The 20624-nt window shown below is 39.6% G+C and overlaps 1 protein-coding gene across 1 annotated transcript in view; it reads left to right on the top strand.

Moving 5' to 3' along the window:
* The first annotated feature begins 2805 nt into the window (after window positions 1–2805).
* Window positions 2806–20624, top strand: part of LIPH (lipase H) — a 46117-nt gene continuing 28298 nt past the window's right edge. Inside the window, exons 1-3 of the mRNA XM_036851119.1 lie at window positions 2806–2845; window positions 17984–18351; window positions 19584–19686. Of these exons, the coding sequence (XP_036707014.1) occupies window positions 2827–2845; window positions 17984–18351; window positions 19584–19686 (490 nt within the window). The 5' untranslated portion in view covers window positions 2806–2826. The remainder of the gene's footprint in view (window positions 2846–17983; window positions 18352–19583; window positions 19687–20624) is intronic.

Here is a 20624-nt window from a genome sequence, read left to right as displayed (position 1 = left end):
CTTGCCTGCCTCTTTCTACTCTGCTCTCTGTAGCAAGTGATTTTCTAGGTTAAAAAAAAAAAAAAAAAAAAAAAGCCAGTACATAATACTAAACTTGAATGAGTGAAATTCTAATGTTCTTAGAGTTGTCATTTATCAGGTCATAGTACTGAGAAAACTGACCATTATTCATTCTTATCTAGCTGATGAGAAATGAAGAAATGGTTTTCCATAGATACCTTTGAATAAATGTTATCATTCAAATGGTTAGGAGTTGGCAGATCATTTGGAATTTTTAAAACCTTTTATTTGGAAATAATGATCAGTTCATAAGAAGTTGAAAATAGTACAGGGATGTCCCTTGTACACTCACCCAGTTTCCCACAATTGTAACATCTTATATAAGATGTTACAAAACGAGAAAATCAAACTATCAAAAAACTATCAGAAATTGCACTATCAAAGCCAGAAAATCGACTTTGGTACAATTCATAGACCTTACTTAGATTTTACCACTTTTATATGCACTCATTTGTGTGTGTGTATTGGCGGGGGAGGGGTTCTAAGCAACCTTATCACACGTGTAGATTCCTGTAATCACCATTACAATCAAGGGAAGGAAGTAATCCACCTCTGAAAGACTCCTTGTGCTACCCCTTTATCACCCATTTTCTGTTCAGCCCTTCCTCACTCCTCCCCCAATCCTTTAGAATGTTTTATGTTTTTTTATATTTGATATTTTTCACTACCCAAAAAAGAGGGGATGAGTTCTCTCACTGATTCTTGCGCTGTCCTGAATGCTGGAAGTAGAAGGGAGCACACAGCTAGGAAGTTAGGGGACTTTCTGTGTCCCCAGCAGGACAATCATTAATAGTAACACAAAGAGGCCTCCCAACGGAAATGATTCTTATTCCTATAATTGGCTAGTTTCCAGAAAAATGTACATTGGCTCTGCCTAGATAAACACTTGGCATGGTACTAAAACTGATAGGAATTCAACAAATTTTATCAGGCAAGTACACTGAGCCAACAGGGGCAATGCATTCCATAACATGTTCCTAACAGAATGGGAAACAATTCTCCATTTGTTCCAGAGGGCAGTTGTTTTCAAATTAGTAAAGCTTACTGCAAATGGAAAAAAAAAAAAAACCTAACAGGCCACCTATCTGGTTTTCTTATTTATGTATCCTTAATTTATTTCTCCAAGCAGGAGACAAAATACCAAAACAGAGAAGTGCTGGCTAAAATTATTCACCTGAAACATCACTGCTAAAAGGTCCTCTTCATTCCTACATTCCCACAAAGCTTGTCCACCTAATCCTTCTTAGTACTGTGTAGCTCACCTTCTGAGGGGAGGGAAAGGTGCAGACTGTGTGACCAGTTAGGTAATAACAATAGCTACCAAGCGGTGAGTGCACTTACCCTTGTATAGTAGGCACCAGTGCCAAGACCTTGACTTACAATATCTCATTTAATCCATATAACAGCCTGGTGAGATGTGTAGTTTTATCATCTTCATTCTACAGTGGAGAAAACGAAGAGTTAGAGAACTTCTTGTTTTGGTTAAGGCCACTCAACTAGTGAGTTGAAGACATGGGATTTGAACGCAGGTCAGTGGACCACTGGTAGGGAGTCTTGGCGTTCATTAGGTCTGAGGTGTGACACAGAAATCCATATACGATACTTTTAAAAGTTCCCCCAGTGATTCTGATGTACTGATTACTTGGAGAGCATTGCTAGAATCTACTTCCTACAAGGAATGGGGTGCAGGTGCAGAGAATTATATGAGTATAATTTCTCATATAATTTCTCAAACTTATATGAGAAAACTGATAAACTTATATGAGAGATGCTGTCACTTCATAAACAATACTAAATGACTAGTGAATTTTGCCTATGCTTTGGATGAAAATGTATTCTTAAGTTGTTTCTGTATTTATTCATCTATCTTTCAGCTCTTCGGACCACCATCACAAGCCTGAGTAAGTGTTGCAAGTACTTCTATCAGAGAGAGAATTAAATTACCTTGTAGCTATGGAGCACAAATTTAGTTACTTCCAAATTTGAGGTGGATGGATTCTGGCCTAGTACTCTATTTAAAGCTTTTTCATCTATTTTTCCTTGAAGAAAAAGGAGAAGAAGGAGAAGGAGAAGAAGGGGAGGAGGAAGAAGGGAGGGGAGGGGGAGGGGAGGGGGAGGGGGGGGGGAGGGGGAGGAGGAAGAAGAAGGAAGAAGAAGAACTAAGAGAGAGTGGGAAAAATAAAAATAAAAGATATATAGTACCATTTAAAAGTTGCCTTTAATCTGAAGCATATTTTTACAAATATAGGTATTTGATTAGACTTAAAATGTTCTTAATAAAATCTAAAGACTGCCCTCTGAGAAATAAGTGTGTAAATAAACACAAAAAGTAGTTTTGTATACACAGGTCAACAGAAGACTAACTGGATTTGTTTCATTCACAAAAACAAGAGGAGAAAATATCTCAAATCACACTTGATTTCAACACACCAAGCCAAACGGCTAATAAACCGCCCACAAAGAATGAAACTATTTTGAACTCATCATTCTGCACATACATAATATCAAGATATGCATAAAATCGTGTAAGCAGAAATGTACCTGACCTTTTATTGAAAAGGGGAGGAGTCACATAGCCTGAAAGGGTTGGGACCCGCCTGCGGTCTCTTGGGAACTTCCTGTTGTCACCACACCTTTGGGTTAGTTATTTGAGCTCTCTCTGAGGGGAGAGTCTAAGGCTCTGGGAAGGAAATCATTCTTCTTGTGAATGCGACACACACTGTCTCCAGTTTCCATATGCTGAGATTATACTTCCTCATCAGTTTGATGTGCTTGGTGAGACCAGGTTGGTCATTTATTGAATGGCTTTCTTAATTATTTAAAAAATATTTAGTATAACTGTCATTCTATCATCCCAGTTCCTTCACTGGACTTTTTAAGTTTCACACAGCGATTTTTCAGGAAAGAAGATATGGATTAAATGAAATTTCGAATTCTGAAAAAACTTTATTTTTCTTCAGTAGTAAAAGAAACTATTATTCCTTTGAACTGGCCTGTTCTTCTGATGTACAAAACTTAAATATGCTGAAAAATCTAGTATTTTTTCTTTCATAGTTCATTTTTCTGTGCCTTTCCACTTCTATGAAATAAGATCATTTATTTTCTGAGAATTTTAAATTTTATTTTACTATAATATCTAATACAGAGAGGACAGGTTTTTACAGCTTTAATGCGTCGTGTTTATTTAAATTATTTTTATTTAAAAAACCATGATTTTATATGTGTAAACCTCTTGGAATGGTGCCTGGCATATTGATTACTTAAAATTGTTAATCATAATGGAGAAATAAAAATTAAAACAGTAATGTATACAGCAAGGTAATAAAAATAAAGTGAAATGCTTTTTTTTTTTTTAAAGAATAGCTCAACACTTCTCAGCTTGTTAGGAATCCAGTACTTTTTCACATAGTTTACTGTAATGAAGACTGGTACAATTTTTCTGAAGGGAAGTATGTTATATATTAGGACCCATAAAAATGTTCATGCCCTTTGAAACTAGTAAAACCATTGCTGGGAATTTGTTCTAAAGAAATATCTTGTAAAAGAAAAACAAAGAACCTATATACAAAGAATGATTCTAACTCTGTTATTTATAATAAGTTAAAACTAGATACAGCAGAAATGTTCCTACATACAGGAATGGATAAAGTACAGTGTAACAACTTTTAAAAATATGTAGCCTTTAAAATAATTCTGAAGCTATGCAGAAATGTGCAAACATGTTTATAACATAATGCAAAGTCAAAAAAGCAGAACTCAATTTTGTAGATAAACTAAGATTACAACTATGCAAAAATCATGTGTGTATGCCTGTAAATAAAGTTTAGAAGGGAAATGGAAAATTAATATAGTTGTATTAGGATTTCAGGCTTATAAATAACTTTTTCTTAATTTGTGCTTTTGAAGTTGACTTAATAGTAAGTTAAAATTAAACTAGTGATGATATTTTAAATTGAGAATTCAACGTTTTAAAATTTGTGTGTATTATCACTTAAAAAAAATTTTTTTTTTGGTCGACAGGCATGGGGGATCCCTGGCCCCTGAGGGGACCAGGGATCAAACCCTTGTCCCCTGCAGTGGAAGCACGGAGTCTTAACTACTGGACTGCCAGGGAAGTCCCTAAAATTTTAAAAAATAAAATAAATTTATAGATAGCTTAAGGGGAGTGGGAACTAACCTTCACACAAAAACCTGATGGTAATTTGTGAGTACTTTCTTCCAGTCTCCCATTATATATCTCAGTTTACAAAGCTGGAACTTAATTTTTTGTGACCCGCCTTTTTAAAAAAATGTATTTTTAAATTAATTTTAAAATTGAAGTATAGTTGATTTACAATGATTCAGGTGTACAGCAAAGTGATTCAGTTCATATATATATATTCTTTTTCAGATTCTTTTCCATTGTAGGTTATTACAAGATACTGAATATAGTTCCCTGTGCTATACAATAGGTCCTTGTTTATCTATTTTATATATAGTAGTGTGTATCAGTTAATCTCAAATTCCCAATTTATCCCTCCCCAACCTTTCCCCTGGTAACCATTGACCTGCCTTTTTACTTAATGTTATCTCATCAGTAAAGTCTTGTTTTAAGTCATTCCATAAGACCCACTGCTGCATGATAGAATCTAAGCAGATAGATATACATCACAATAAACTTCCATAGCTAGAAAGAAAAAATATAAAAAACATAATTATAGCTGTAAGCTAAATCCGTACTTTCCGTATCTGCAAACCTTGAACTGAGAACTTTTTGGGGGAGGGTGTTGAATAATATGCAGAAATTATCGATCACAAATACATTGACTTTTTGTTTTTCCCTTCCTTGGCTTGCAGTCCAAAAATTAGGACTTGTAATCCTTGTAATCCCAAGAATACAAGTCACTTACTTTCAGAGATTTTTATTTTGTTGTTCTAACCTTTGTGAAATCATGATAGGAATGTTTGCCATACTCTTACTAGTGTACAAAGCAATGGCTAGCAGACTCTAGTGTGCACTGGAATCATTTGGGGAATTTGCTAAAAATGCAGAGACTATCTCCAGAGATCCAAACTCTGGGTCTGGGGTGAGGTCCTGGAATCTGCATTTCAAACAAACTCACAAGGTTTTTCAGTTTGTAGGTGGTTCAAGGAACACAGGCTGATAAGTATTCTTCTAAATTAAGGCTGCTTGTCATAAGTATTTTATTTATTTATTTATTTTTGGCTGCGTTGGGTCTTCGTTGCTGCCTGCGGGCTTTCTCTAGTTGCAGCAAGCGGGGGCTACTCTTCGTTGCAGTGTGTGGGCTTCTCATTGCGGTGACTTCTCTTGTTGCGGAGCATGGGCTCTAGGCGCGCGGGCTTCAGTAGTTGTGGCACGCGGGCTCAGTAGCTGTGGCTTGTGGGCTCTAGAGCGCAGGCTCAGTAGTTGTGGTGCAGGGGCTTAGTTGCTCTGCGGCTTGAACCGGTGTCCTCTGCAGGCGAATTCTTAACCACTGCGTCACCAGGGTAGTCCCTGTCATAAGTACTTTTAAAAGTTACTCTGCCACTGGTATTTTGTCCTGTGGCAACTTGTGTAAAACTAGGTAGATATTTTCCTAGAGAAAATAGCTTAGTGCCAAAATTAGAGAGAGAATTGTTTCCTCGGATATTGGAAGCTCTCTTCAGGTTGATTTATAACTCTGTGTGTGTGTGTGACTCATCCTTCTCCAACACAGAGGAGACAAAGGTGAGTGAGGGGGTGGAGTGTGAATGTACATATTTATGCACATGATTAAGAGATGAGAGTGAGGAAATCAGGCATCTCATTTGTTTTCTGGGTTATATCCTAAAGAAATACAAGCTGGTGGTTAAAAGCAAAGATGTCCTTCTAACCAAGAGGGCATTTGGCCCGTATGCTTCTTGCCTGTCTCTGCCTTGGGTAAAAGAGAAACAAAGATATTCCAGCAGTTTTGGCTCTGGCCAACTGTGAACCCGTCACAATCTGGCTCAGGATGGATTTTTAGTGCCAAATTCAGTGTGGTTCTCTGCATAAAAAAAACAAACTTTTCAGATTAAAAAAAAAAAATCAATAGAATTTCATTGTAGGGACATGTCACCTCCCCCTTCTCCTTCTCTCTTCAAAGCAGGAGTCCAGCTCATTTTCTAATGTCTCCAAGTCAAAGTTTCTGGGCTAAAGAGATGTTTATTTCTGAGACATTTGGAAGTTCCTGCAGAACAGTGTTTTCAGGCAAGCCTAAGAGTGTGCGCAAACGTGGGTTTCTGGAAAGCTCCTAGCTCCATCAGTTAACACGTGGTGAGCTGTGTGTCCTGGTCACTGACTGGCATCCACCACCCGGCAGGCAAAATACTCAACAGCGTATCCCTTAATCTAGGTCTGAATCTCAGTAAATATTTTCAGGCTGCATCGAGTCAATATACCTGTCTGTGGACCTCTGTTCTAAAGAAGTTATTCATACACATTTGCGTCATGTTTGGAGGTGGGGAGAATGAGAGCTTGAGTCCACCTCGGAGCCCAAAACTTGACATGAAAGAAGTGTAAGTCAGGGCCCTGCCTGTTTTACTTCCTGACTGGATACGAGGCAGCAAGGTGAAATTAGGTGGAATTACACCGCTGTCACTGGGGGTTGGAGATTAGTAGACTAAAGTTCACCAACCATGGGTCTGAGAGAAACTGATACTTTCATTTTTAATAAACTGACTCGGCCATATTGAGAGGTTTTGCTCATTGACTCTCATAGAATCTCAGAACCATCTCTCTTCTCGCGCCACTCACGATTGCATCATTGGTGGCTTATTTCTATCTACAATTCCATCTTCTCTCTTCACAGACACCTCTTTGGATATGAATGAGGAGTTTCCTCTTTCTGCAGGAGTTTTCCCCCAATCAGAGTTGTGGGAGCTGAAATCAGTTCCTCCAAAGGCAGGTAGAAGCTAAAAAGCCAGAACCGAGCATGACTCTGAGATAGCATGGGCAGCTTTATTTAGCTGCAGGGCAGTGTGTCTTGTGAATACAGAGCCAAAGGATCCCTTGGAAGTTTCATCAGAAAGGAAGCAAGGTTGTCAGTGATCAGTCTGAGGGAATCACACTTTTCTATCCAACTGGGACTCATATAAAATAAGTCAATCTAGGGAAACAAATGTCTCCCTGTTTTCTTGGTTGTAGCCTAAAGAAACATAGCTGGTGGATAAAAGCTAGGGATAATCTTTCCAACCAAGAGGGCATTTTGTCTAACCAACCCAATTTTATGTGGTAAAGGTAAAACAAAATAACAGCTATATTAATCCCTAAGTCTGAAGAATAAGAGTGATTTGTTTTGCACAGGAACAGCTACAATCCCTCCCTCACAGCCAACAGACTGACCAGAGTGGGTGGCGGAGGGGCAGGGGTGCTTTATTTATCCTGCAGTGGTAGAAAATGAAGGTCTATCAACCTCAGTTTCCAAGGGGAAAGAAAACAAATTGGAAAACTGGGAGCCTGATTTGATTGCGACAGAAAAAGGGAAACTTCTGCCCAGTCACCTCCAAAAGACTTTTCGTCTTTTTTTTTTTCACTCTTTCCATGAAAGGATGAAATTACAGGAGCCATTTTTAAGAAACAGATTTATTGAGATATAATACACATACCATACAATTCACCCACTTAAAGTGTTTTTTAATATATTCACAGATATGTGCAACTGTCACCAGTCAATTTTAGAACACTTTCATGACCCCAAAAAGGAACCCAGTACCCTTTAACTATTGCACCCCATCTCTCCATCTCCTCCCATCCCATAGCCCTAAGCAACCACTAATCTACTTTCTGTCTCTATAGATTTCCCTATTCTGGACATTTCATATGAATAGAGTCATATAATATGTGGTCTTTTGTGACTGGCATCTTTCACTTATCGTATTGTTTTCAAGACTCATCCTTATTGTAGCATGTGGAACCATGTTTGTTAACTAACAGGTATTTAATAGCAAAAAAACCCTGCTTGATATAAAGGTGGGAAAACACCTATCTGACCAATATTCTAATTACAAGAGTAAAGTATGGTTATTTTCAGGTCTTTTAATTAAAATTTAAGAAAAAGGAGATTTCTTGATATATTAATTTTTTTAGATTAGGGTTGTCTTTGGTTCATAAGAAAGTCCTGGAAATTTGTTTTCTTAAGTAGATGCAAGAGGCATCCTTTCAAATAAGTTAGTTTGCAGATCTTAGAATTTCATTTCTAAAAGGAATGCTAGAGTTAGCTAAATGGCTAAGGAATGAGGAACCAACACCTCATTTTAATATGAGAAAACTTATGACCTAAATAGGTTGTTTGTTTTACCTTGTTAATGACACAGCCAGAAACAAACACAGTTCTTTGTCCAGGGAGAAGCACTGTCACCTGTATACTGGCTAATAAAGCTTCCCTTTTCCAAATCCTTGGTTGGATTAAGGAAACTAAAATATTGTAAGGGGGACTTCCCTGGTGGCACAGCGGTTAAGAATCCGCCTGCCAATGCAGGGAACATGGGTTCGGGTCCTGGTCCAGGAAGATCCCACATGCCGCAGAGCAATTAAGCCCGTGTGCCACAACTACTGAGCCTGTGCTCTAGAGCCCACGAGCCACAACTACTGAAGCCCACGCACCTAGATCCCGTGCTTCGCAACAAGAGAAGCCGCTACAATGAGAAGCCCGTTCACCACAGCACAGAGTAACCCCCTGCTCTCTGCAACTAGAGAAAGCCCGAGTGCAGCAACAAAGACCCAACACAGCCAAAAAAAAAAAAAAAAAAAAAATGATGGAAGGAAGGAATTTATTGAGCACTTATTTTATATCAAATCCCACACTGTGATTTACTTATTTTATTTAGTCTTCATAACAACCCTACAAGATCGATACTACTAACCTAACTTATCATCAACATCATCATCAGTTACTAGCTTTTTGGCATCTATTATGCATCCTGTAATGCTTTAGATACTTCATAGGCATTTTCTCTCATTCTCACATCAGTCCTGACGGCAGGGCTGGGATTACAGTGAGGCAAGTGAGGCACTCACTAGGTGCAAAATTTAAGGATGGAAGGGACACCAAAATAGTCATCAAGGTCAGTCATATTTATGACATTTTAATGCAATACAAATATTTTATTTTTGTGATATTTTAATGCAACATTTAAGTGATATTTTAATATATAAATAATATTTTACTATCATTTAATGTTTAATGCAAACAATAATCTGCATATCATTAATAATGTATATTATAATGCATAGATGATATTTTAATGCAATATTTTTAAAAGATCAAAATCAATGCAAATATATGATGAACAAAATGTCAAAAATTTTAGTAAGATACACTATTGATTGTTTTACAAGTCTGTGTTATTGTACAACAGGAAAAATTATCTCCACTTGGCTGGAATTCCTGAGTCCATGACAACTCACTTCGTTGCTAGGCGGTTTATAAGGGTTGACAATGGTGTATGAACAGATTAAATAATGAAGGTCTATTTTTCACTTGTTTTAAAATATGGGAGGATATTTTGATAAATATATATTTATATAAATATGTATATTTATATGGTGTGGTTTTTCTTTTGCCTTGGGCTCAATATGGCTCTGCAAAGCACTGCCTGACAGATTGTCACTATTATGATCATTTTACACATGCAAAACTGAGACCTAGAGAGGTTGGGTAATTAATTACCAGAGGTCACATAGCTAGTAGGCAATGGAATTGAACCACAAACCTAGGTCTGTCTCCAAAACCCAAGCTCTTTCCAAAATTGTGTTGTGTTTTTGTTTAAGACATTAGACCAGGGTTGGCAAACTTCTTCTGTAGAGAGCCGGATAGTAAATATTTCCAGCTTTGTGGACCAGTGGTCACGGTTAAACTACTCATCTTTGCCTTATAGGAGGAAAACAGCTATAGGCGATACACTAATGAGCATGGCTGGATTTGGCCCGTGGGCAGTCATGCATTGGATTATAAGAAAATATCTCAGGCACAAATATGTTATATCTGAAGATGCTATAGCCAGATTTCCCTGCCATCCTACTTGAATATGTTTCTTTTAATTTAACAGAGGGAAGACAGTAAATGATAATCAGGCCTGCCCTACATAGGGATCTGAATTCATCACGGGATGGCAGACATCACCCATCCAATTGTAATTTTCCAGTTGTCAACAGGAAACAGCATTTCAGAGGGATTGAATTTCAAAGTAGTCTGAAGAAGAAAGGCAGAGTTTCTCCTGTTTCAAATAAACTCTAGAAGAAGAGGTTAAGGTTTAGAAACCAGTTTAACACGTTCTGTAGTTCTTGATTGGGCTGTTAATAATACTAACTCTAAGCAAACTTGACTTTGTAACAAAACAACAAAATAACCAACAAGAGGTTTGCTTTCTGAAGGCATACATAGTAGTTAATCATTTTAGTAATACCAACATAAAGTAAAATGTGAAGAACTATATTTACGAGGGTGAAGCAATTTAACAAATTTGCTACTCACATTATATCTAGTCCTTGCATGTTCTTCAAACTGCCTGAGAATTTCAGGCCCAAAGACAAGACAAGTTCCTGAGCTTGGTGCTGGGGACGCAATACTAGACTAAAAACAATACAGTTCCTGCCCTCAGAGGAGCTTAAACTAACTTGTAACATGGTCCAAAATAAGATAAATGTAATGTTTTCTTTTTAAAATGTTATTAATTCTGAGAGGAAAAGGGTTAATAACCTGAGGCAATTTTAAACAAAGAACATTGGAAGTGGAGTGCGTGACCCATTGTTGTTTGCATATGATTTTCCAGGCCTTGTCACCTGCAGATATATTTTTACATAGTTTCAGTCGTAATGCATGTGCCACTTCATACTTCATTTATTTTATAAACATTACATAATACACTCCTTATAGTATTTATATGGCTCATTCTGAATGGCTGAGTAATGCGTTAACAGATTGATATTCATTTATTCAGGAAACATTTATTGAAGCCAACTCCGAGCCAGGTTCTGTTCTTGGCACTGGGAACATAAGAATGGATAAACAGACAAACAGATCAGTCATCTTGGAGCTTCTGTGCTAGTGGGGGAAGTTATTTCAGAAAAGGAAAGAATGCTTCAAGTTTGTGGTAGGAAAAAGACAAGTAACATTTAAGGGGAAAAGTTCTCTGGAGTGGAATTCAACACAAGAAGGAAGTAGGAACGCATATTTAAAGCCAGGGCATCATTTAGGCCAAGGAATTCATTTACAGATATGAATAAACTTAGGAACTAAATTACCCACTAGCCGCTTTTTTGTTTAATTGAAAAAAAAAGGAAAGAGTCAACTTTAATTATAACTAACCAAACTGCATCCAGGAATGTCTCCAAACAATCGAACAAAAGAAAAACGATAAAATTGTCCTATTGAAGAAACCAAGAGTTTCTACCAGTCCCAGAGCTTCTGAGGGTTAAGCCAAGAGCAGCTCATTCCTGAGGCTGGTTCTGTCCCCCACTCAAGTTCCTCATCCCATGAGCAGAGTTGGGGATGGGTGAAGGACCATCCACTAGTCCGTCTTGAAAAGACAGCAAGAGCCAGTCACCCAGGGGTGAATGGAGAAGGCTAGGAAAAGGACTCACTGTGAGCAATAATCTCATATATTATAGAACTAAAACTACATAGCCAGGGAAATATGATCCCAGAAGATAATTTTTATATACACTTCATCTTTATTCACAGTAGATCATGTTCTGTAAAGGCGCTACAAGCACTGAAGTAGCAGTTACTGAACCATTGCTCTTAGAGGGAATATACGGTTAGGTTCCTGTGAGCCTCTGCTTATGACATTTTAGTTGACTGATCAATACATAATCTTATTTTATGTGTGTTTCTATTTAAAGACACCTTATTTTATATATAGTTTTTTTTAAAATATTTATTTATTTATTTATTTATTCATTTATCTACTTAATTTATTTATTTTGGCTGTTCCAGGTCTTAGTTGCGGCTCATAGGATCTTTGCTGCAGCATGTGGGCCCTTAGTTGTGGCATGCGAACTCTTAGTTGTGGCATGCATGCGGGATCTCATTCCCTGACCAGGGATCAAACCAGGGCCCCCTGCATTGGGAGTGTGGAGTCCTACCCACTGGACCACCAGGGAAGTCCCAATATATATTGTTGATTTGCTAACATTGAACTCATGGCCAGCACTATAACTCATACCTGAACAAAATTATCTCACACTCACATTTTCTCTGTAAGGTACGTCACAGCCTTCATGAGTTTAGAAATGCCAGCCAGCACTTGAGGACTATGTCTGGGGGATTTTAAACAGTGAAATCACCAAGAAAAGGCACAAGAAGCAAAAAACATGGCAGTAAGAGGCCAGGTAAAGGACATTTGCTATGAGAGCTGAAACAAGAAGGCAAAGTGTCGCCGTGTTTGACCTCAGCTGAGAGTGATGTGTGGGGCAACTTAGATTTTTTGCCACTCAGCACCTAGCTGTGAATAACTGCAAAAGCCCCTCAAGTACTGATTTTGGGGGTTATAAATACATCTGGGTTTTATTTTAGTTCTTAGGTAGAGTGTTTATTGCTGTGCTTTATCACAGATATTCTGCATTCTTCTTTTAATGTATTAAATATTATGTAATTTTTTTATTTATTAAAAATAAGAGGGCTTCCCTGGTGGCGCAGTGGTTGAGAATCTGCCTGCCAATGCAGGGGACACGGGTTCGAGCCCTGGTCTGGGAAGATCCCACATACCGCAGAGCAACTGGGCCCGTGAGCCACAATTGCTGAGCCTGCGCATCTGGAGCCTGTGCTCCGCAACAAGAGAGGCCGCGATAATGAGAGGCCCGCGCAATGCGATGAAGAGTGGCCCCCACTTGCCGCAACTAGAGAAAGCCCTCGCACAGAAACGAAGACCAATACAGACATAAATAAATAAATAATAAATAAATTAAAAAAAAAAAAAAAAAAAAAAAAAGAAAGGTTTGGCCCTCAAGGGCTCCCAGTCTGTTGCTGAGGTCTGAGTGGCCATCACACTCCTCTTCCGTCTGGGTTTCAACCAATTGAGAAATTGACCCAGGGCTAAAAGTATCAGCTTTCTTGTTGGCATAGTTGGATTTGAGAAAAGTGCAGGTCAAATCGTTTTCTCCTCCTAATGCAAACCAGAGGTCCCCTGCTGACCTCTCCCCAAGTGGCAGGGTGTATCTGCCGCCAGGGAGGAAGAGGAGGGAGAGAAACCACTGAAGGGAAAAGGAGAGAGGGGGCGGCCCTCCTTCCTGGGGAGTGGAGTGGATGTCCCTTGGATGAGGCACGCCCAAACTACCGGGATGCCGAGCAGGGGTGACAAATTCTTGCTTTGGGGTGTTACCAATAAATTTTAACGAGTAGGTGAATTCACAAGTATGAAATTCACGAATAAAGAGGATTGACTGTATTTTGACAGTGTTTGTGTGAGTGTGTGTGTATGTGTGTGTTCTGAAGAAGAGGTCAAGAAGGATATACAATACAGGAGGCAATACAAGTGCAGTGACTTTCTTATCTTTCTTGGTAGGGAATGAGGAGCTAGAATAGATACAGTGACTAGAACAGAAGCTCTCTGTGATTGATACACTAGGAAATAGAGCCTTAAATTTTATTTTTAAACTAAAAAAGGAATCACCAGATGAACTAAAAGTAATTTTATAACTAATAAAAATCAGGAGGTAGAGGGGAGAAGTATTGAGTGTGCTAAGGCTCTCATCATTTATAACAGAGGGTCATTAGATACTGTCTCGAGTTACTAAAGCAAGGACTGGAGCAGAATAAGGAAAGACAACTGTTCTGACAAAGGTCAGCAGCAGGACACATGGCAGAAGTTAGAAATATGCCCTACAACAGTCTGAAATACAGTTTCCAGGTGCCCAAAACTCCTGGCCAGGAGTTCACGTTGGAGGATAAATAAATCTGAATAAATATTGCTAAGTCTGGAGCAGTTCTGCATGTAGTCTATTTCTGACCTACAGGCTACACATTGAAATCCCATGAAATAGAGATTTAAGTGTTTCATATAAAGTTATAAAGGTCAATCCCAGAAAAAAATTAAAGCAGGCTATAAACATCCCAGTATGAGAAAGAAAATATAAACGGAATAAAACAAAGAAAAGAGAGACAGGGCAATCCACATAGCAAAAGCAATGGCCTTTTCCAGAGCACAATGCTGTTATAAAAATAACTAAGACATTTAAAAATACTTGAAGTCACAGTGGTTCTATCAAATGAAAAATAAAAACCCATTTGTTCTGCCCTTCTTGCCTTTCTGTAACTGTCAATTTTAAGGGCTTCTAGTAAGGACTCAGCAAGCCAAAAAGATTGGTTGAAGCATTCCATAGTCATTAAAGTTGGCAGTTTCTGCTGAAAAATAGCTCTGGCCCCAAACTTCAGGATGCATCTCTGAGCCTTCCAAGTACTCAGACACATGGTTTATGACACATTGACATAATATTGCTCAATTGGCTCAAAATGAACAAACCCTAGTAATTAAGCAGTCCCCTTCTTTGGAAAGGGATCTCTATCTTTTCCAGTATGACCTCATTCATAATTAATTTCTGCCGCATAAATTTCTTGGGCAGGTAGGTAGCAAGCGAAAGATGACTTAATTTCCCCAGGCCACCTGGTGAGTCAGTCACACAACCAGGAACAAAACCCAGTTTTACTGATGTCTAAGACCCAGAGGCTCAGCCCTACCCTGTGACTCTTCCTGTCCAATAAAATGACTAATTGAACAGTCAATTATTTACTCTGGGACTTGCTCTACAAGCACCAGATAAGTTTCAGTCCGTGTTCACCTGGGGCAAGTGATCTACAGGAAGAGAAAAATGAAAGGGGCCAACAGATGGAGAAAATATTTACATAGCTGAATAAGTCCTGGGCATCTAATGCACAGCATGGTGACTATAGTTAACAATACTGTATTGTATATTTGAAATTTGCTAAGGCAGTAGATCTTAAATGTTCTCCTCTCACACACATAGACACACACACACACATGCACACACACAAGTTAACTACGTGAGATGAATGTGTTAACTAACCTTATTGTTGTAATCATTTCTTAATATATATATTAAATTATCACATTGTACACCTTAAATTTACACAATATTATTTGTCAATTATATCTCAATAAAGCTGGGGAAAAAAAGGAAAAAAGACAGTATTTACATTGTGAGCATGTTTTACTGCACAATCTACTGGATAGTACAGAGTAAAAGGAGGAATGTGTGACTTTGGGGCTCAATTTTTAGCCACATCTTTTCTAGGGTGAGGCATTTCAAAGCCTCCTTAATTTCTAACCTTCTATTTGAGCTTCTTTTGCTCATTCTATTTTGGAAGTTCACTCACTCCTAAGTACCAGAGCCTTTGCAAGAAGTTTCAAGTAAAAGTATCCATGAATGGACCCAGGTTGTGAAGGAAAGGTAGAGCCCCCAGGATGAAGGCCACTCTGAGGCTCAGAATAAGGGAGGAGCAATTCCTGGGTGTGCAAGTGCAGATTCACTGAGAATAGGAGCCCAGGGCAAATGGTTCCTAAATTCTTATTGGAAGAAGTCAGAACAGATGTTTCCCAAGGCACTCTTGTCTTTTTTTGGGCCAGTTGCTAGTCAACTGCCTTCCCAGTCTGTTCCCTCTCCTGAAGAATGGTCATGGTTAGGGCCTTGCCCCCTCTCCTGAAAATCCTAAAAGGCCATTTCCAGCTTGGAGCTGGGGATTGTCTGCTGCTCCAGTTCACCTGCTCCTGTTCTCTCTCAATCAAGCAGGATGTGGGGGGGGGGGGGGGTCACAATAATAGTAATAATAATATATAATAATTATTATTATAATTTAAAAAATAGTCCTCCCAATCATCATATTATTGTGTCTGGATACCAATGTCGATCAGAGGTTTACTTTTTTTTTTTTTTTTCATTTATTTTTAGCTGCGTTGGGTCTTCATTGCTGCACGCAGACTGTCTCTAGTTGTGGTGAGCGGAAGCTATTCTTTTTTTTTTTTTTTCGGAAGCTATTCTTTGTTGTGGTGCGCAGGCTTCTCACTGCGGTGGCTTCTCTTGTTGCGGAGCATGGGCTCTAGGCGTGCGGGCTTCCGTGGTTGCAGCGTGCGGGCTCTAGAGCACAGGCTCAGTAGTTGTGGTACATGGGCTTAGTTGCTCCGCGGCATGTGGGATCTTCTTGGACCAGGGCTCGAACCCGTGTCCCTTGCATTGGCAGGCGGATTCTTAACCACTGCACTACCAAGGAAGCCTTAGTCTCCTTTAATGTAGAACATTTCCAGTCTTTCTTTGTCATTTATGACATTGATTTTTTTTTTTTTTTAAGCATACAGGTTCTTTCTTTAAAAAATAGAATATTCCTCATTTTATGTTTGTCTGATTTTTCCTCATGGTTAGATTCCAGCTATGCATTCCCTACTAGAACACTTCACAGGTGAAGCTGTGTCCTTCCCAGTGCATTACAGCTATAGGCACATGATATCCATCTGCTCCTCATTGGTGATGTCAAGTTTGATAACCTTGTCAAGGTATTGTTCACTTTCTCGATCTTACAGTTACTATTTCTTGCCTAATCTCTAATGAGCAATCTGTGGGAGACACTTTATTTTTTTTTTAATATTTATTTATTTATTTATTTAGGTCGTGCTGGGTCTTAGTTGCAGCATGCGGGATCTTTAGTTGTGGCGTGCGGACTTCTTAGTTGCGGTATGCGTGTGGGATCTAGTTCCCTGACAAGGGATCGAACCTGGGCCCCCTGCATTGGGAGCATGGAGTCTTACCCACTGGACCACCAGGGAAGTCCCTGTGGGAGACACTTTAAAACCGTACAAATATCATGCTCCTCCTCAAGATCCACATCCCCACCCCAACCTCAGTTTAGCATCCATTGATGATTCTTGCCTAACCAATCTTTGTTATTATGGTTGCAAAATGATGAATTTCCACTCCAGCATGCATTCCACATTTAACAGTTTGCATTCAGCATTATATTGTAAGAGTCCTCCTCTCTTCTCCATGTTTCTTTATTTATGTATTTATTTGTTATGGAATCATGGATTCCTGGTTTTCAAAGGCCTATCATTCATTACTCTCCTTAATTATTTTGTCCTCAAGTTATCCCAGATCTGGCCAGCAGAAGCCCCTTTAAGCTGGTTCCTATGTCCCTATAACATGTTTTTAAACACTCTCTTACTTTCTGCCATAAAACATTCCCTTACTTTCAGCTCATCTTAAGCTGTTCCCATTACATCCCCAGCCTTTCCATTCTTAGAGCCTAGTCAGCAGGACATATGCTAAAGGTGGTGCTTGAGCAAAGAAGGAGAGAGAGAGCCCAAGAAAGGCCACCATGGTTAACAGTTTCAGATGCTTCTGAAAGGTGCAGGGCAAGGCACATCATGTTCTCTACCACCATCCCAGGTGGGTGCTATAGACAAGGAAAGAGATGCTTGGACCCCACAGATTCTGTTATTGAGTCCTCTACCATGTGCTGGGCACTGTGAGGGATACACAAGATTACAAGGCACCATTTCAAGGAAACTGTGGTCTAGTGGGATAGACACATATGTACAGAAATACCCATAATACATCCCTGAAAATGTCTTCATTGTGCTGTCAGTGTGGCACATAGAGGGGTTTGGGGAGTTCTGGGTTTAAGGACAGACAGTAATTATGGCTGGGAGAGTTGGAGAAGGCTTCGTTGAGGTGACTTTTGGGTTAGACGTTGAAAGAGGGTAGGATTTGGAAAAATGGTTTTCTTAGTGAAAAAGAAGTTACTACTTATGAACTCCGAATCAGGTCTGACTTTGCAACTTCATTCAACTAGATCCAGCCTCTTGCTAGGAGCCGTGAGGTACATAGAAAGAACTCCAAAGAGTGTAGGACAGCACTCTTGCTTGATGCCCAACTAAGGAAAGAACTGTCACAATGCCATCTAATTTTTATTTTCAGACACAGATGAAACATGTCCTTCATTTACCAAACTGAGCTTTCACAGTGCAGTGGTTGGAACGGGACTAAATGTGAAGCTGATGCTCTACACAAGGAGAAACCCGACCTGCGCACAGGCCATCAACTCCACAGTTTTGGGGAACTTGAACGTGACCAAGAAAACCATCTTCACTGTCCATGGATTCAGGCCGACAGGCTCTCCTCCAGTTTGGATGGAGGACTTAGTAGAGGGTTTGCTCTCTGTAGATGACATGAACGTGGTTGTTGTTGATTGGAATCAAGGAGCTACAACTGTAATATACAACCATGCCTCTAGAAAGACCAGAAAAGTAGCAATAGTCTTGAAGGAATTTATCGACCAAATGCTGGTAAGGGAGAATTCTCTTAGATGATTCAGGGCCAAATTGAAACTGGCTCATTATCTGGATATTTAAAGCCAAGAGATAACTACAGTGACCAGAAGGACTATTTTTGCAATGTTTTGCAAATCTGAATAAGCCCCAGGGAAGGTGAAGGGAAGGCCCCGAGGCAAGGCCCATGCATATGGTTGTGCAGATTGTGCACTGCACAGGGCACCTATCTAAGAGAGCACCATTGTCATTGTAGACATTGTAGATTTATATGTCTATTATGATAATTTTCTAGTGAATGACAGCAAAGGGTCCTGAGGAAGGGGCAGCTTTTTCTAACTCACATAAAGGTGTCTAATGGTATGAGAGGTTCTGTCTAGGGGTTTTCCTGGCTTCAATGCTAGAGTTTTCCTCAACTTCTCACTTCTATGCTCTTCCTTTCTTAGAAATGCCAAAAGTTTAGTGACCAGATTATCCAAACCAAAACGGATACACATGGTCTGATGAAACGATTTGTGTGTGAGTATGATTTTTTTTCAGAAGACTTACAAAGATGAAATAAATCTTAAATTAAATTTAATTTAATCTATCTCATGAACTGTCCTTTTTATGAAAAAAAAAAAAGTGACTTGACATCAGACTAGCTTCAGAGAGTCCACACCTGTTGGCCACTGTGGCCAGGGGTGACATAAATTTTACATGAGCTTCCTACTTAAGCCACAGACTTTGGGAAAGTGAATATTAAAATGACTCATGACTGGCTGGCCCAGGACTATGGTTAGTGTGCCCCGCCCCTTTCTTTCCTTCCTTCCCTCTCCATGGTGACTTCATTAACTGAGCCAGCATGGACATAAAGGAGTTCATCAAAATGTTTGGTGTGCCCTTCTCAGTTGGGAAGGTTTTAAGGGATGTCTCAGGCTTGGTTTCTAGCAGAAGCATGAATGGAGACACCATGGCATAAAGGTGAAGGCATAAGTTGTGGAGTTGGACCAGACCAGTTTGAATTCTGCCCTGCCCCCTCCCTGCCTGACCTTGGGCAGATGACTTCAACCCTGGTCTCAGTCCTCCTCAGCTGTATAATCAAAAGAATAGCATTAGTTTGTGTGGGTGTTGTGACATTTCAATAAGAGAATGATATAAGGTGCCCAGAATGTTTCTCCGAAGTCAACAGTTAGGAAATTTCTCCAGATGTTGTCAACTCCTTGGCCCCTCACAATTTATAACGATGGACCTCTTGAAATTCCAGGCAGAAGGAGCGCTTCTCTGGAGACATATACATGATTGGAGTAAGTCTAGGAGCCCACGTAAGCTGGGTTTGTTGGAAAGGTACAATGGCCAGCTGGAAGAATACAGGTAAGGCTTCCTGTGAATGGGCACAGGGTAACCAGACTGCTCAGGGTGTTCCCTGGGGGAGCATGATGCAGGCAATCCTATCCTTGGGTTCAAAGCCAGCTCTTCCAATTACTTAACCTCTCTGAGCAAATTGTCCTCTTGTGCAAAGGGAAGACCATAGTAGTAATGACCTAGCAATATTAATTTATTATTTAATAAAATATGTGCAAAGCAATTTGTAATTTATATGGCCATAGAAAAGATTTGGTGGTGACTTTATTTCTCTTCTGGCTAGAAACAACAGCTACATCCCATGGGGATTTTGCCCCAAGCAGATAGCCTTCTTCCTTTCATTTCATAATCCAAGATAGTTTGAACTATATACCTAATATATCCCCAGGCATAGCTGGAGCCTCATGATAGGAAAATGAGATGGGAATTATGTTGTCTGGAGCCTACTCTGTGAATATCGGCTTTTCAGGCCAAAGCCGAATAAAAACCCTCAGAAACACAGCATGTGAAATTCCAAACAAAGATCCCTTGCTGGGTTCATTTGCCTAGTGTTCTGTAACTTTCCATAGCTACAGATGAAGGGCTGAGGGAGGCTTCTTCTTTCAGAGACTCAAGGCTTCCATACCTTCCCAGAATCGATCCTTACATTGAGATAGCCATTCCAAATCTAGGAAATCTGGAAGGTAGATGTGAACAGAGGGAGGGAGGGGAGAGGTAAATGATTCAAACCAACTGCATTTGGGAGGTAACCTTTCAGAGCCACAGGTCTGAATGTGCTACTTAATTTGACATGTGGCCCTGGGCATGTCCCCACCACCACCCCCTGCCCTAAATCTCTCTCTCTCTCTCACATACACACCCCGCCCCCCACATTGGCTGGTGTCTCTTCTAACCTTGGTACTTGAGGTCACATTCTTTTTCCTGGCTATTTTTTTTTCTCACTTTCA

This window comes from Balaenoptera musculus, chromosome 4 (assembly GCF_009873245.2).
Source record: "Balaenoptera musculus isolate JJ_BM4_2016_0621 chromosome 4, mBalMus1.pri.v3, whole genome shotgun sequence".
Lineage (NCBI taxonomy): Eukaryota > Metazoa > Chordata > Mammalia > Artiodactyla > Balaenopteridae > Balaenoptera > Balaenoptera musculus.
The sequence above is the reverse complement of the archived record's forward strand: the minus strand, read 5'-3'. Positions and strand labels throughout refer to the sequence as shown.